Source organism: Desmodus rotundus, chromosome 11 (assembly GCF_022682495.2).
Source record: "Desmodus rotundus isolate HL8 chromosome 11, HLdesRot8A.1, whole genome shotgun sequence".
NCBI lineage: Eukaryota > Metazoa > Chordata > Mammalia > Chiroptera > Phyllostomidae > Desmodus > Desmodus rotundus.
In genome coordinates this window covers 33,820,632-33,838,110 of record NC_071397.1, presented here as the reverse complement: position 1 = coordinate 33,838,110, position 17,479 = coordinate 33,820,632, and the positions used below count along the sequence as shown (strand labels likewise).

The 17,479-nt window shown below is 36.2% G+C and overlaps 1 protein-coding gene across 10 annotated transcripts in view; it reads right to left on the bottom strand.

Annotated features, from left to right (window-relative positions):
• MYO6 (myosin VI) overlaps positions 1-17,479 on the bottom strand; it is a 156,655-nt gene that overhangs the window by 21,508 nt on the left and 117,668 nt on the right. For all 10 annotated transcript variants that reach the window (XM_053913988.2, XM_053913989.2, XM_053913990.2 and 7 more), the window contains 6 exons: positions 10,667-10,797; positions 10,495-10,572; positions 8,363-8,492; positions 6,506-6,596; positions 3,732-3,882; positions 1,991-2,199 (listed from right to left, as the gene is read on the bottom strand). In XM_053913988.2, the coding sequence (XP_053769963.1) occupies positions 1,991-2,199; positions 3,732-3,882; positions 6,506-6,596; positions 8,363-8,492; positions 10,495-10,572; positions 10,667-10,797 (790 nt within the window). The remainder of the gene's footprint in view (positions 1-1,990; positions 2,200-3,731; positions 3,883-6,505; positions 6,597-8,362; positions 8,493-10,494; positions 10,573-10,666; positions 10,798-17,479) is intronic.

Here is a 17,479-nt window from a genome sequence, read left to right as displayed (position 1 = left end):
AGCTGCAAGACAACATTTTGGTCAACAACGAACCATAACTATAATGATGTTATGCCATATAGCCTCGATGTGTAACAGGTTATGCCATCTAGGTTCATGTAAATTCATTCTGTGATGTTCTCACAATGATGAAACCAGCTAATGACAAATTTCTCCGAACATGTCTCCATCTTCAAGCAGCACATGACTATAGTATTTTAAAATAATAATGACTATTGGGGGAGCTCCGGCCAAGATGGAGGCATAGGTAGAACCCCTTCACTTCCTCACACAACCAGGAGGATAACAACCAATCTAAAACCAATAAACAACCAGAAGTGCCAGAAAATCAAACTGCATGGAACTCCAACCACCACGGAATTAAAGAAACAGTCAAACAGAACAACCAGACTGGTAAGGCAACTAAGGGAGAGAAACCACGGTGAGGTGGCAGAACCTCCTGGAGGGGCTGACTTAAGGGGAAACTGAGGACTCAGAGGTGGTTGTGGAAGAAACTCCCAGTCTCACAGGAGAGTTGGTTGGAAAATGCACTAGAGAGGAGCTGCACTGTTCCCTCTCTGACCCCTCCCTCACAGGCAGCACCACAGCACAGCGAGGAGGGCTGCCCCGCCCGCCCAGGTGAATACCTAAGGCCCCACCCCCTTACAACTTAACATGGGCCCTGAACAAAGAAATAGGACCCAAATGAAAGAACAGAGAAAAACCTCAAGTAAAGAGCTAAGCCATGAGGAGATAGCCAACCTATCTGATGGAGAATTTAAAGCCCTGGTAATCAAAATGCTCACAGAACTGATTGAGCTTGGTCAAAAAATGAAAGATACCCAAAATGAAATAAAGCAAAATATTCAGGGAACCAACAGTGACAGGAAGGAAACCAGGATTCGAAGCAACGATTTAGAACAAAAGGAAGAAATAAACATCCAACATTTACAGAACAGAATGAAGAAACAAGAATTCAAAAAAATGAGGAAAAACTTTTGAACCTCTGGGAAAACTTTAAACATTCCAGTATCCGAATTATAGGGGTGCCAGAAGGAGAACAGCAAGAAATTGAAAACTTATTTGAACAAATAATGAAGGAAAACTTCCCCAATCTGGCAAAGGAAATAAGACTTCCAGGAAGTCCAGGAAGCCAGGAGAGTCCCAAAGAAGTTGGACCCAAGGAGGAACACACCAAGGCACATCATAATTACATTACCCAAGATTAAAGATAAGGACAGAATCTTAAAAAAGTAACAGGAGGAAAGGAGAGAGTTACCAACAAAGGACTGCCCATAAGCTGATTTCTCAAAAGAAACCTTATAGGCAAGAAGGGGCTGGAGAGAAGTATTTGAAGTCATGAAAGGCAAGGACCAACATCCAAGATTACTCTATCTAGCAAAGCTGCCATTTAGAATGGAAGGGCAGATAAAGTGCTTCCCAGATAAGGTCAAGTTAAAAGAGCTCATCATCACCAAGCCATTATTATATGAAATGTTAAAGGGATTTATCTAAAAAAAGGAAGATCAAAACTATGAACAGTAAAATGACAACAAACTCACAACTATCGACAAATGAACCTAAAAAGTAAAAGAAAGAAAAACAACAAAAACAAAAACTAAGCAAACAACTACACACGAACAGAATCAGAGAAACGGACATCACATAGAGGGTTTTCAGTGGGGAGGGGGAAGGGAGGAATGTGGGGGAAGGTACAGGGAAGAAGAAGCATCATTGGTGGGCATTAAGTAGATGGGGAGAGGTCAAAAATACTATAGGAAACAGAGAACTCAAATAACTTTTATGTACAACCCATGGACATGAACTAAGGGAGGTGGATTGCTGGAGGGAAGGTGGGAAAATTGAGAAAACTGTAATAGCATAATCAATAAAATATACTTAAATAAAATAAAATAATAATGACTATGTAAAATAAGAATATTTATCAACACCACCAAGAATTCACTGTTCTGTTTCCTTCTAATTCAAAACAACAATAAAAAAGACTTACATCCGCCTTTCCTCCTCCTCCTTTCTTCGACGTTGTTCATCTTCTTCACGTCTTTTTCTTTCTTTTTCCATTTCTTCTTGAATACGCCTCAACCTTTCAGCTTCCTCTTCTTGCTGTTTCTTTTTCTGTAAAGCACTGAGGAGTTCCTCTGAGCTTTTAACTAGTGTATCATATTCTTTCTGTATTTGTTCCCTTGTCATCATGGTGGACTTCAAAAAATAATAAACATGTACTTAAAAAGTTATCTCTTCTGTTGCACAACAATGTGAACACTGAACATGACTGAATTATACATTTCAAAATGATTAAGGTGGTAAATTTAATGTTATCTCCCTTTACCACCATAGCAAGGATATATATAGCAAGGACTGGAAAAGTTGGTAAGCAATAAGCCCATTATCTTTATTATACTATTTGTACACTTAAAAGTTATCTTTGCACACAAATATCTACATCTATTTCCCATTAAGCAAGTAATCAAATACCTAAGGGGGTTCTGTGGACAAAGTAAAATACTGTAGTTAAAAAAATAGTTTTAAAGAGATGACTAGTTACTTTTGTCAGAGTTTACTACTTTTTATAATAATGTTCAACTATTACTTAAGAAATATTTAAGAAATTATTAAATACATCCAACATTGTTGGATGATTTTCCCAAGTGAGCCTTCAAAAACTGTGGTTTGGTTGGTTTTAATTAACACCACATAAACAGGGATGGATCTTAACAGATTTGTAAAATCAGCTAAGCTTATCGAAAGCATTTTCATTCTTAGAGAACAAAATCTTTCTCCATTCTCTCTAAAACTGAATGCTGTCTATGTAAAATATCTGCAGGAACTATGACAAAAGGCTCACTTTAAGTTATTATGTCCCACACAATTGCATAGACTTGTTAATTAGGACCCTAAAACAGAAAAAAACAGGAAGAAACAGACAAAATGTAATTACAAGCATATAAAAAAATTATCAGTCCCACTGGTAATCAAATAAATGAAAATCAATAGGAAAAAGAGGCCCCTTTTTTTCTACAAAACTTGGGAAAAAAATTGCTATTTTCATAACAGTTAAGTAATTTATGGTAGAGCTTATATGAAGATAATTATAGAAACAAGGCATATGGCATAATAATAGGGACAGAAAATTAAATGTACATTAGGATAAGAACTATGCAAAAATATGTGCAAGTAAAATAAGACAGGAAAAGGAAAATAAAACAGTAAAACAGTTATACGTGTTAGTTTTGTTTTAAGAGTTTTTTGGTAACTGTCTCTGAATGTTCAATATTACATTACTTTTATCATTAAAAAATTAGTTTCTAAAAGTAGAAAAACATGAAACAAAACAATTTACATTAATCCTCTTTCAGTAATGATCATACAAAAGCTTATGAAAAGAGTATTCAGATACTATTTAAAATAGTAAATAGTAAACTAAATACAATAATATTTTAGTAACAATAAACAATACATAGTATTTTAATTACTATTTTTGGAGGAAAAAAATCTTTCCAGCAACCAATGGAAGCATGATAACTCTTAAATCATTTTTGCTATAAAAATTTTCAAACCTAGAGAAGAGAGAGTATTATAATGAATATGACTGGTCATCACTGGGACTGAACATTTGTAACATTTTGTGTCCTTAAAAAATAAGGACATTTTCCTATACAATTTCAACACTAATAACAAATGATAATAAATTATTTCAAAAAGTGATAGTCACTTGGGTTAAAATTACATACCTTAATTTTCGCCATTAAAGCATCGATGGAAATTTCAAGGTCCTTGACCTGTTTACTCATCTCTGGTTTTCCTTCTTTCAGGGCACTTACTACTTCATTAAATTTATCAAGTCGTTTTTTCAGGGTGCCCACCTTAACCAGGCCATCGATGCTGCAAAGACAACGCTTCATCAGTTCACTTTCACCATTTACAGTGATAGATGTTGACTTTTCATTTGAATAAAATGCTGAACATATTGTTAAAAAGGATTCTGTTTTCATATTGTTCAGTATTCTCTTTTTTAGATAATTTGTTAAGGGCAAAAAATAAGTATGGGTGTGAATGACACTGCTGCCAGTCAAGAGGATGTAAGCCTTCTATCTTACACTGAAAAATTAGAGAATTCAAATTAAAGAAAAACCTAAAAGAGTTATCCAGTCTCTTTTAAAGGTGTTAAAGATTAAGTTATGCAGACCTCCAAGTTTAAAGAGTATCAATTAATAAAAGCATATGAGAATTAAATACTAAATTTACAGTGAGACAATTCCTGTACATAATTCAGAAAATTATGGTCAAAACATTAACGAGATGTTTTTAAAAATGATATCAATATACAGGAATTCAGTGGATTTTTGGAGATTGACTTTGTATCCTGCAGCTTTACTGTTATTTGTTTATTGTTACTAACAGTTTTCTGGTAGAGCCTTCAGGCTTTTCTATGTACAGACTCATGCCATCTGCTATGGCACTCTCACTTCTTCATTCTCAATTTGGACGCTTTTTATTTCTTTCTCTTGCCTGACTGCTCTGGCTAGGACTTCCAGAACTATTTTGAATTAGAGTGGTGAGAGTGAATACACCTATCTTCTTCCTGATTTTAGCGGAAAAGCTTTCAGTTTTCACCGAATATGGTATTAGCTGAGGATCTGTCATACTTGTCCTTTACTCTGATAAGGTACTTTCCTTCTCTACCCACTTTATTGAGTGACTTAATCATAAATGGATGTAGCGGCTTATCAAATGTTTTTTCTGCTATTGATAAGGTTATATGATTTTATCCTTTGTTTTGTTAATGTGTTGTATTATACTGTTGATTTGCATACGTCGAACCATCCCTGCACCCCTAGAATGAACCCCACTTGACTATGATGTGTCATTTTTTTATGTATTGTTGTGTACAGACCAGAAATAAAACCACATTATTATATATGGGCAAAAAATTTTTGACAAAGGAGCCAAAAACAATGGAGAAAAGAAAGCCCCTTCAATAAATGGTGCTGGGAAAACTAGAAAGCCACCTGCAAAAGAACTGAACTAGACTAGTTTGTCCCTATGTACGAAAAGATTAATTCAAAATGGATCAGAGATCTAAATATAACATCAGAAACAATAAATTACATAGAAGGAAACATAGGTACTAAACTCACTGACTTTGGTATGAGAAAAGATTTTGTCAATTTGACCTCAAAGACAAGGGAAGTAAAAGCAAAAATAAATTAATGGGACTATACCAAAACAAAAAGGCAACCAACTGAATGGGAGCTATTTGCAAACAACAGCTCCAACAAGGGGATAATATCCAATATATATAAAGAACTCATACAATTCAATACCAAACAAACAAATGATCCAATTAAAAAATGGGCAGAAGACCTGAACAGACACTTCTCCCAAGAAGACATACAAATGGCTAACAGATACATGAAAAGATACTCAACTTCACTAGCTATTAGGGAAATACAAATCAAAACTAAAATAAGATACCAACTCACACCTATTAAAATGGGTATTATCAACAAGACAAGCAGTAACAAGTGTTGGCAAAAAAAGAATTCTCATTCACTGCTGGTGGAAATGTAAACTGGAACAGCCACTACAAAAAACAGTATGGAGGTTCCTCAAAAAATTAAAAATAGAGGTACCATATGACCCAGCAATCCCTCTTTTGGGTATCTACTCGAAAAACTTGAAAACATTTATTCACAGAGATATATGCACCCCTATGTTCACTGCAGCATGATTCAGGGCAGCGAAGACCTGGAAACAACCACAGTGCCCTTCAGTAGGTGACTGGATAAAGCAGATGTGGTGCATACACACTATGGAAGGCTACTCAGCAAAAAGAAAAGATGAAATACTGCCATTTGCAGCAACTTGGATGGACCTTGACGATACTATGCTATGCAAAATAAGTCACATGGAAAAAGCTAGGAACCATGTATTTCACTCATATGTGGGATATAAAACTGAAACTCACAGACACAGAAAACAGTATGGTGGTTACCAGAGGAAAGGGAGGTGGAGGAATAATAAAGGGTAAAGGGGACCAAATATATGGTGACAGAAGATGATCTGACTCTGGGTGGTAGGCACGCAATATACAGATCATGTATCATAGAAATCTACACTTGAAACCTATATGATCTTATTAACCAATGCCACCCCCCAAATTTAACAAATAAATAAACAATGTCATTGTGACATTTATCGAGAAACTCGAGTCACAAAAATAATCAGAATAAAAGAACTTCTTACAACCCTTTATTTCAACCTTTCATGGTGTCTTCATTTTTGTAAGCTCCTTCAAATTCTTTTGTAGAATGAGGCCAGTAATGAAGTAATCAAATAATTAATTTCAAATAAATAGTAGAAATAACAGATTAACGTATCTTTTTATAAGAACACGAGAAAGAAAACTCTGAGTATCCAAACTGCCCTTTATTATGACTTTATAGCCATTTTATATTTAGATGATTAGTTTTTGTAGTATTTCTTCAGCCACTATCCATCTTACCGAGGTTTGTGTCTCCTTTTGCAAAGCCACATTCGAATAGTTTTTTGCATTTTAATGCAGGCTTCAGCTCGATATTTTATTTTGTTTTTCACTATGTGTAAGAGAAAAAGATAATGATAGAAAATCATTCAGTTTATATGAGACATGTAATAGTTTTATAATCTACTCACTTTCACAAAGCAATTCTCAAGAAACATGAGATCTTATTGAACATATTATACCAGACATCAAAATCAGGAAGTTTAACATTTCTTTAATTCCTTATAATTCTTAAAATGAAAAGTACACCATGTATAGGACTAGATTTATATTTTAAATGTACTATTTCCTTATTATGTACACTACTGCTTCCCAAACTGTCCTAAGCAATATTGGTCTATGAAATGCTAACAGGTGTTTCTTAAAAGAAGGACTCACCTGCTAAATCAATTTAGAAAAAGCTAAGAGCTACTTTTGGAGATTCACAATAAAAACAGTGAGTGAGGCCTCTGAGAATCCTACAGTAAGGCAATGTATTAATGTTTGACTTCAGTTACTCAGAATGTGCTACACTGATTTGATCCTGAAACATTTTTTTTAGAGCTGCTCTGGCATCCTGCAAAAATCCTGACTGGTCACTGACTTCACCATTGCACAACACAGTCCATGAACAAATGAAGAGTACAGGTAATTTTACTGTAATGTGTTGTCCATCATAATGCAATGTGTAAAGCTGAAAGCACTGAGCTATATTGATAAGTGTTTATATTTTACTTGGACAATTATAGAAAGAGCTTCCATTATCTTTTTTATTATAGCTTTCTTTTTATCTATATTCATACTTGTCTAACAAAATACCTCAATAATAACCTTTATTTGCATGGCTCCCTTTCATTAGGTCAAAAAAATTATTTTTCTATTAACAAGGAACAATTTATTGAATTTTTTAATGGTTTCTAACACTGTTTCAGGTACTCTGGTGAGTATGGAAAGAAGGCAAATACAAGTTTAATCAAGTTACTGGCAACAGCTCCTTACAATAAAAGGTTTTCCATAGACACCCAAGTAACCCTAAAATATTATGCCCCTCACCCTTGTTTGGGGTCAGAGACAAGCAGTCTGTACAATCTGGCCAGAAACACAAGAAAAAAGCAGCTCAGTACAGTGCATCAAAGAACAGGGTCTAAAAAAGCAGAGGCAGGAGGCTGTAAAGACAAGCTGAAGCCCCATTTTATGTGATCTTGAAAGATTCTAAGACATAGACTTTTTAGACTTGACTTACATAGAGAGAGCCATAATAAAAGGCTTTGGGTTTACAGAGAGAACTCTGGGGACCCAGGAAAACCACTTTGGGAGCTATTGAAGCTACTATGCAAGTGGAGTACTGGCCCCACTACGGCACCGGCAACGAAGAGGGAAGAATGTGCAGTATTTAGGGAAAGAATCAACAGGGTTCGTTGATGGACAAGATTTCAGGGACAGGAAAGGAGAAATCATTACAACTTGAAATTCTGGGTATGTTGTACTGATGGTGCCATGCAGGTAGAAAGAGCTCTGGCTTAAGCCTAGAGACTGGGGGATGGTATGGGAAAGGTGAGGAGGGGGCAGGGAGAGAAAACAATCAAGACAGTGAGCTCTGTTTTGTCTAGGGCATGATAAAATTAATTCTCACATAAAGAAGTATCACATACACTCAAAAAAGAAAGTCCACAAATACTAATTTATCACATACTATACATGAGGTATTACCAAAGGAACCAGGGAAACGACATGCATAAGCAATGAGATCCCTGTTGTCCAGCACTCACCACTGAGACAACTTTATACCATTCTACTTCCAAAGTAATTACAGAGCCTGGTGTGAAAGAGAACACCTACATTTGATGACTGAGAGTGAGCACCACTGAACTTTCTTCCAGCGACTGCAGATAAGCCAGTGATTGACTCTTTTAACCAGCTCTGCTAAGTGGTCAGGGTCAGACTTCATAATCTGATCAAATTCTGCAAACTGGGAAATAAAATAATTTAGTATCAGTATCAAAACACACAGAGATATAAAATTACTCAAATCCAAAATCTAACTTTTTGGAAATAGTCATAAGCCATAAGGCACGTCTCAGTGGGTTACACAGCCAACCCAAACACACTTGACTGTCTCTTGCTGCCTTTCTCTTCCTCCTTCCTTCAGGATCCTGGAGGGGTAAGGCAGGTTACTCATTGTTAGTTAGCAGGTTCAGCCAAAAAAATAGAAAAAAGTGTTACATAACAATTAACGATGGTTGGCAAAAAGGTCTTACTGAAAAAAGAATGAAGAAAGAAGGGCTAATATATCTCTAATTGCCGAATCCACATTCTCAGTTATCTGTATATAGTTCCTGACTAGTGAAGGTCAGCTATATAACGTTATGCACCACCAAAACTATTCCGTCTTCTCCAAACCCCAACCTTATTTTGGTCAGAGATAAGAAATTGTTGCTAAGAGACAGAACACAAACAAAACTATTAGGTTAAGAAAATGTATCATTTCCACAGTTTATCACCAAATTACATGATAATTTCTACCCTATACCAAATAACCCACCAGCGATTTTCTTCCTTTTTCATCTCATGGCACACATAAAGCAATTACTAAATTTCCATGGCACAATAAAATATACTTTGGCCAATCTGACAAAAAAATAGGTAAAATTTTGATTCATTGATAACAGATGGCTATTGCTGTGTTGGTTGTTGTCATTTTTTTTTACTTGACAGTCTAAGGGAAAAGAGGTCTGTGCCCCTAAGTAGTCAGGTATTGCATGTTCTAAAAATTCTTGTGGCACACCCATTGAAAATCACTGTATCCCACTATAATGAATTGAGCATGTCATACCTATCAATATAATGGCTTCTCATAATCAAAATTAAAGGTAACATAACGAGACTAAAGATCTGTGAAAATATGCCATGTGCTTTTAACATTTTCTTCAGACTGATCAATTTTTCTCGAAGCAAATGAGACCAAGCACTTTCTCTATCAGGCTATCAATTCTAAAATATTACTATAGCCCTGAAATACGATAAATGTTGAGTTTATGAGAAATACGTATGATGACAGCTAAGCCAAGTGTGAATAATTATATACTTGTTTCTCTTAATTTTTTCTCTTTTATAGAAAATGGTATGGGTTCTCTGCAGTAAAAATATTCACAGGAAAGTACATACATTGTTAATGCACTACACAGATTTTATCTCATGCCCCAAAATGTGAAATCAGATTTATTATGATTAATTTAGCCTTCAAGGAACTAGAGATACTTATTAATGATTTTGCTAAGTCAAATAAGTATGACTGGTTATTATATAAATAACAATTATGAAGATGTAATTCAATCATTTTAAAGAAGTTAGAATGGGGAAATTATAAACAGATTGTGAAGAGCATTTAGGTATTTCTGTATTGTATATATTCAGTTATGAAATATTCTTAACTTGGTCTTGTAACCTAGTACAGAACCTGTAAATACTAAAACTATGAGCTGGCCTAAGAAAATCATGTTAACATACAAAAGCATTTATACACTCACTCATTCTAGGGTTTGAAAAAAGTGAGCAGAAACCCCCGTCCAATTTCCTGTATACACCTTGTACACCCATCATACTTTAATGGAATTTGTTCTCCACAGAAAAAAGACTTCAGAGTACTGTGAAATTTTTAAATATTAAGACTGAATTAATATGTTTTAGAAAAGCTTTCATTTATTTACAACACAAGTATTTTCTGGCTAACCCTTACTTACACAAAAAAATCCAATCAAACAACACTCTGATTCCAATATTTCCAAAGCTGAAAAAAACTGTAAAACTTATAGAGTATTACACATTGTAAACTTCTCACATATTCATATATGCATGCTGTTAGTGATCACTTAAGTAGAGAATAATTCAACTCCCTAAATACTTAAAATTATTCGCTAACCCCCAGCTATTCATATTCATCATGTTCAAGTTTAAAATAAAAACATATTTACCTTGCCAGGTCTAAAAAATACTTTTGTTAACCCAAACTTGTAGTCAATTTCATTTAAGCCCAAAGCTTTAAAAAGAGCCTGAAAAATAAAAGTTAAAAAGTTAAAGGACAACTAGTAATTAATAAGAAAGACACCTATAGCTAAGAAATTTCAATTCAGGTGGTATGTGTACCTTACAAAATAGTCTTGGATCTAATCTCGCAAGTTTATCTGGCATGTACTTTTTATACATGTTGTAGAGTTCATGAAATGAAGCTCGTGATGGGAAACCGCCCTGCATCAAGTCCAAAACAGACACCATACCTAGATTCATAAACAAACACATATTACTGCCAATCATCGTATGGAAGTAAAAAAATAACTTGCAAATGATCAACTTTATAAATTAATGTTTAGAAAGATCCAATTTACAGGAATTACCAGCAAGTAAATATCACATAGGAAATATCCTATTTATACTTATTGTATCCTAACCTACCCACCACCTAAAACTACTGCAGCACATTTCATCTAAAGCCATCTTGAGTAAACCTTTTGTTTTTTAGAGAGACAAACTTCTGGTCTCTAGAAAGCTCAAGCCTAGTTTATATCTTTTTTTCTGCTACAAACCTCTGTGTCATACTCATAGTATGTAAGGCCTACATTAGGCCATTTTCCAAGTCCTGAAGTTAATTTTAGAATAAGATTCCTGATAAGAGTCTCCACGAAGCAGTCAAACACAGCTCCCAGTTCTCACCAGTGCTTAAACAAAGCAAATGCACAAGAAAGGAGAGCTCATGGTTTCACTATAAAGATTCCCTTCCACTCACCTTTCAAGGAAACTGGTCTATAGAGGTGAAGAGGCTACACGATGCATATCTATTTTCAGTGAAATTCTACTACGTGGTTAATTTGAACCTTGAGTCAATGTCAACTTTTCATGTCATGAAAAAGCATTAAAATAGTCAAGGAAAAGCTCAATAACTATAGATAATGCCAAGAACCTTTGTTCACCAAAAAATCCTGGATTTTAGACTCTGGGACTATTCAATTCAATGGAGAAAATAACATTATTCAACAAGAAGTGTTAGGAAAAATGGTTAGGCATTTAGAAAAAAAATAACATTTGATCCTTACCCTCTCTTATACCAAAATAAACACCTGCTAGACAACAATCTAAATTAGCAAAATGAAACTATAAAATATTTTAAAAGTAGATTTTTACTTTAAAATCTCATGAGAAAGATAGCCTTTCTAAGTAGTCAGATTAAATTTAAACTTTTTTAATGGGATAGATGTAAAACACTGATGTACTCAGGGTTGATGACAGCGCAGGAAAACACACGCATCCATTCGTGCTGGGAGAGTAAACCAGTGCAACAGTTTGGGATGGCAATTTGGAAATATTTACCACTTTGACCCACAGCTTCTCTACTTCTATGAATCTATCCTACAACTTGTCACACATGTGGGCAAATATACACATAGAGAATTTCTGTATGTCCACTGGGTCACTGTTTATAATAGGAAAAAACAACTTAAAAATCAATTAATTATGCTATAACCATATACGATGTATTAATTAAAAAGAACTGAGCTTTATCTAACCAGGATAAGAAATATATCTAAGATATAAAGTTACGTGGTCACCAGAAGTGAGCTTTTTTACTTATATTTTTTGTACTATTTCATTTTTGTTACAATGAACATATATAACTTATAATTTTTAATACTAATCAATGAAAACATAAAAGCAATCATTCTTATGGAAAGAAATCTCTAGAACTAGATTAAATTCTAGGCTCTGCTTGAAGAAACAAAACGTCTGGTTGACACTGTCACAATTTTTGCCCATTTGTGTCCAATAAACAAGTACCCTTGGAAACGTTCACATCTGCCACCCCTGAGACCCTTGGGTTGCCCTGTAACTGTGGACAACGCATGAGCTGGCTCAAAGAAGTTCATTAAGAATTTCATGGAGCTTAACAAATTACCAAGCCTATGGCTGCTTTCTCAACACACCAAGTACTTGTCCTTCTAGAAATTCCCATGACCTGGAACTTCCACTGGGAGTTTGATGACGAGCTTGTTGGTACAGTTCTAGCTGGTTAGACTCAGAACCCTACTTTGTGACCACAGACACACAGAACAGCCCCAAGGACACCGAGGAAGATCTACTGCCTTCTCACACTTTCCCCTACTTTACTCTCATGTTGGCTGATCAAAAAGATAGTAATTTTAGCCATGGCCAGGTGGCTCAGTTGGTTGGATTGTCCTGTACTCCAAAAGGTAGCGGGTTCGATTCCCACTCAGGACACATACCTAGGTTGCAGGTTCAATCCCCATCGGGGAATGTACAGGAGGCAACCAATTGATGTTCCAATTGATGTTCCTTTCTCACACTGATGTTTCTCTTTATCTCTCCCTGCCTTGACCCCTTCCCCTCTCTCTAAACTTAGTAAAACATCTCCTTGGATGAGGATTAAAAAAATAATAGTAATTTTAGTAAAAGATATCCCAAATTAATTAATTCTCCTTAAATTGGAAAAAACAGAAATGGAAAGGCAAAATAGAATTCAAATTTTAAATGTTTTTATTTTAGAAAGATTCAAAAATATTTTCACTTCTACCAGTTATTGGTACTTCTGGCTTTTTCTCCACTCTATACCATTTTACTATTAGTAGTACTTTAAAAAAAATCTAACTATTATGAATCAAGAGTCATCTATTAAACTGCCAACAAATCTCAATATGTTGAAATACACTGCTTACTAGAAGAGGAATTTAAGTTTGAGCATCAGTTACTGCTAGCCCACACTCTCCTAGTCTAATAGCGTATATGATGAGAATACAACAAGGCCTGTCAGAAAAAGTACAGCCATCATTAATATAATGAAAATGGTTTGCACAACCTGGATGTAACCTGGCAGCCAAGGAGAGTGGACTGGAATATGCATGAACAATGATGACTTGACTGCACTAGTCAGTGGGGGCGGTAGAAACCATTGAATGAGCCTGTGTATTGGATGGCCGTCACATTCAAAATGACTGAGGAGAGCACTGAATCTGCATCAAATTTTGCATTAAGCTTGAAGATCCCTCTGCAGAAACTATCTGGGTGATTCAGAAGGCTGCAGCCACGGGAAACTGGTGATGGACAGCTTCATCATGACAATGTGCCTGCTCATGCATCACATCTCATGCAGTTTTTTGGTGAAACATCAAATCACTCAGGTGACTCCGGCCCAGTACAGACCAGGTTTGGTGCTCTGTGACTTCTGGCTTTTCCTAAAACTAAAACCAACTTTGAAGGGGAAGAGATTTCAGACTGTCAATGAGGTTCAGGAAAACACGACAGGGCAGCTGATAGCAATTGGGAGAACTGTGTGAGGTCCCAAGGTGCCTACTTTGAAGAGGACTGAGGTGTCACTGTCCTATGTACAATGTCTCTTGGATCTTGCATTTCAATAAATATCTCTGTTTTTCATAGAACATGTCTGGATACCTTTTGGACAGACCTCATAGAGCTAAATCTAAACAGATTTGCCTTGCCAGAACATTAGATGCTCACTAAGAAAATAAGTGATTTATTATATTGGACTAAACAAATCCTAAAGAAAAAATGTAAATGAGAAAAAAGTCAAACTCAAAGTAAAAACAATCTAAAGAAAATATTACAAAAATACATCTATACTTTATATAGGAATAGAGCAGATATAAATTATTTAACTTTCCAGTATTTGTTAAATTAGTCACAAATTAACCTCTTATTTGCTAGACTATGCATTTTATTCAACAAATATTTACTGAATTTAATACATGTCTTGCACTGCTAGGAGGCAGGGATATTTGTGCAAGCCAAAACAGATAACAGTGTCTGCCCTCATAATGTTTATGGGCTAGAAAAAGGAAAAATTAAATAATTATTCAAACATATATAAAATTAATGACTGTGAAATAAAGGCACTCAACACCTTTCCTCGGGCGCCCTTCCTAGTTACAGACATCGAGAAAGGTTTCCTAAGGAAATGACAGTCAAGCTGAGACGGGACAGATGAGGGAAGAGGAAGCAGAGGCAGCAGCATGTGCACAGGCCCTGTAACAGGAGGGACTACACAGCATGTAAGGAACTAAAACAAGGGCCTATGAGGCTGCAATACACAGAAAAGAGGGTGGAAAGAGATGAAGCTAGGGGCACAGGGCCAGACCACATGGGGCCTCATAAGCTGCTAGGATTTTTTTCTTTACCTGAAGAATAAACAGAAGCCATTACAGACTTTTAAGCAGTAAAAAGACATAATCAGACTTCAGCTGTAAAGCAGTAATTCTGGTGCTACGATAAGAAGAGACTGAGCAGATGCAAGGAGAATACTTAAGAAGCTGCAGCAAAAAGCCAGGTGAAAGATGGTGACAGCTTCAGTTAGGAAATACCAAGACTCACTAAGACAGACAGAGCTAAGTGAGTAACCTTAATATTCTCACCACAAAAAACAAATGGTAATTACATGACCTGCCGGGAACATTAGCTAATGCTATGGTAGTAATCATTTTGCAATATATAAGTACATCAAATCAGCACAGTTATATTCAAATAAATTTGAGGGGGGAAGACACACTTTTCAGAAGGTCACATCAAAGGGACTTGGGCAGCAGAAAATATACAGCTATGCTGTCCAATGCCGTAGCAACTAGCCGCATGCTCTGTAGCTGCACTGGCCACAAGTGACTACTTAAATTTAAATTTTAAAAAATAAAATTTAAATTTATAATTCATGGTAGTCACATTTCTACTGTTCAATAGCTACAAGTATCCAGAAGTTACCATACTGGACATCACAGATACAGAATATGGCCATCACCAAGGAAAGTGATTTGGGGCAGCACTGCCAGTGAGTGAGAAAGAAGGAAAACACGCTGACCCACAGCCTGAAAACTCACATAAACAATATCCAGGCAAGAAAAGATGACCCAGCAGAGAAGTCAGAAAAGGCCACAGAATTCAAAACAAAAGCAAGGACACAGGCTTCTTCAGGAACCAAGAAAAGATTTACAAAAGGTATTGCCCAGAGTCAAATGCTGCTGTGAAGTCCATTACGATAAGGACTGCAAAGAACACCTGATTTAGGATCAAGAAAATCACTGGTGACCTCATCAAGAATTATTTGGTTGGACTGGTCAAGGTAGAAGCTGAATTCTGTGGGGGAAAAGAGCAAATGGAAGGCAAGAAACTGAGAAAGCAAGTATTCTTGGACAGAAAAGGAAAAACGAGAACAAAAAGTGAAGCAAGAGATAGGGAGGCAGCTGAAAAGGAATGTGGGTCAAAGGGAATACAAACAAGGTTTTGCACGTATAAATGGTAACTGAGAAATCCAGCTCAAAGGAAATGCCTCACTACATACGAGGTCTGTCCAGAAAGTATCCCACTATGTACTATGAAAAACAGACAGTTATTGAAGAAGATACAAGATACAAGAAACATTGTACACAGGACAATGACACAGGGCACCTCAAAACAGGTACTTTGGGACCTCACAGACTTCTCCCAGCATCTCTTCCACTGTTCAGAACACTGCGAAATCCTTTGCTGGAATCTCCATCAGCTTTCCCGCTGTATTTTCCTGAATGTTATCAATGGTCTGAAATCTCTTCCTTTTCAAAGGTGATTTTATTTTTGGGAAATCTTGTTCCCCAAATCTTGTTCATTGGTAGTGGTTTGAATCAAGTCATTAGCAATTGCAGCATGATGTTCCTTCCGCTCCAGTAGCAGAAGCCGCAGAACAGATTTTGCAAGTACACATTTCGTGCCAAGATCCTGCGTCAAAATCTCAGACACAGTAGCTTTTGGAACCCCCAGGTCAGCTTCTAGTTCTCACACTGTCAGTCACTGATCTTTGTTGATTGCAGCCTGTACATGTTCAACATTCTCAGGTGTTCTGCTTGTTGCAGGCCTTCCAGAATGTGGATCACTTTTGACAGATTCTCAACCACTTTTGAAGCATTTGGGACACACTTTTATATTTGTGCCGCACTTATTGCTTTGTCCTCAAAAGCCTTCTGAATCATCCCAATAGTTTCCGTGGAGGAATGTTCAAATTAATGCAAAATTTGATGCATATTCATTGCTCTACTCATTCAGCCATTTTGAATACAATGACCACACAGTACACATGCTCACTCAACAGCATCTACCACCCCCACCAACTGGTACGGTGAAGTCATCACTGTTCACGTACGTACATTCCAGTTCACTGTCCTTGGCTGCCATTGTACACCGATATCATGCAAACCATTCTCATTATATTAACAATGGCTGGACTTTTTCTGGACAGACCTCATATAATCAATATTGAAGATTCAGAAAAAGGAGAGAAGGGATGGATTCCAAAGAACCACAGTTCAATTAGGAAGACAGGCACTTCCTACCTTAGTAGAAGGGAAGGTAATGGAGGTAGATAGAAGTGTTTGGTAGCAGACAGGTGAAGCTTTGAGGTGTTTGTTAAGAGGTGAGGCTGTCTGTTGGCAGATGCTGAGAGATTTGAGGAAAGCAGGATGGGTCTGACTAGGTTCTGTGGAGACAGAATATGCTGACCAGGGAAAGTTGGCAGAGTAGGTTTGAGAGCCCTTTAAAGGTTACTAATCATGAATTTATAAAGATGCCAATCTGTCTTGCTTACCTTATCTATGCAGATGAGAAAAAAGGACAGAATTAGTTTTATTAATAGCTAAAGTTATGTGAGAAGGGTCAAGGGTAGATCCAGACTGGGGCGTCTAAAGTTTTTACAACTGGGGGAGGGCTGTTTAAGAAAAAAGTACATACATAATTACAAATTACAAAAGAATACAAAATCAGGTGCAAGCCTGTAGAAGGAGCCTATTTAAATGAGGGACCCCAAAGCATAAGTGACCTTAGCTTTATAATAAATGCATTGTTAAGAGGAACCTAATAATGAGTCAGAGAGGCAAAAGAGTTTAAAGAAGTGCCACAAGCCTGAGAAAGATTTTAAGA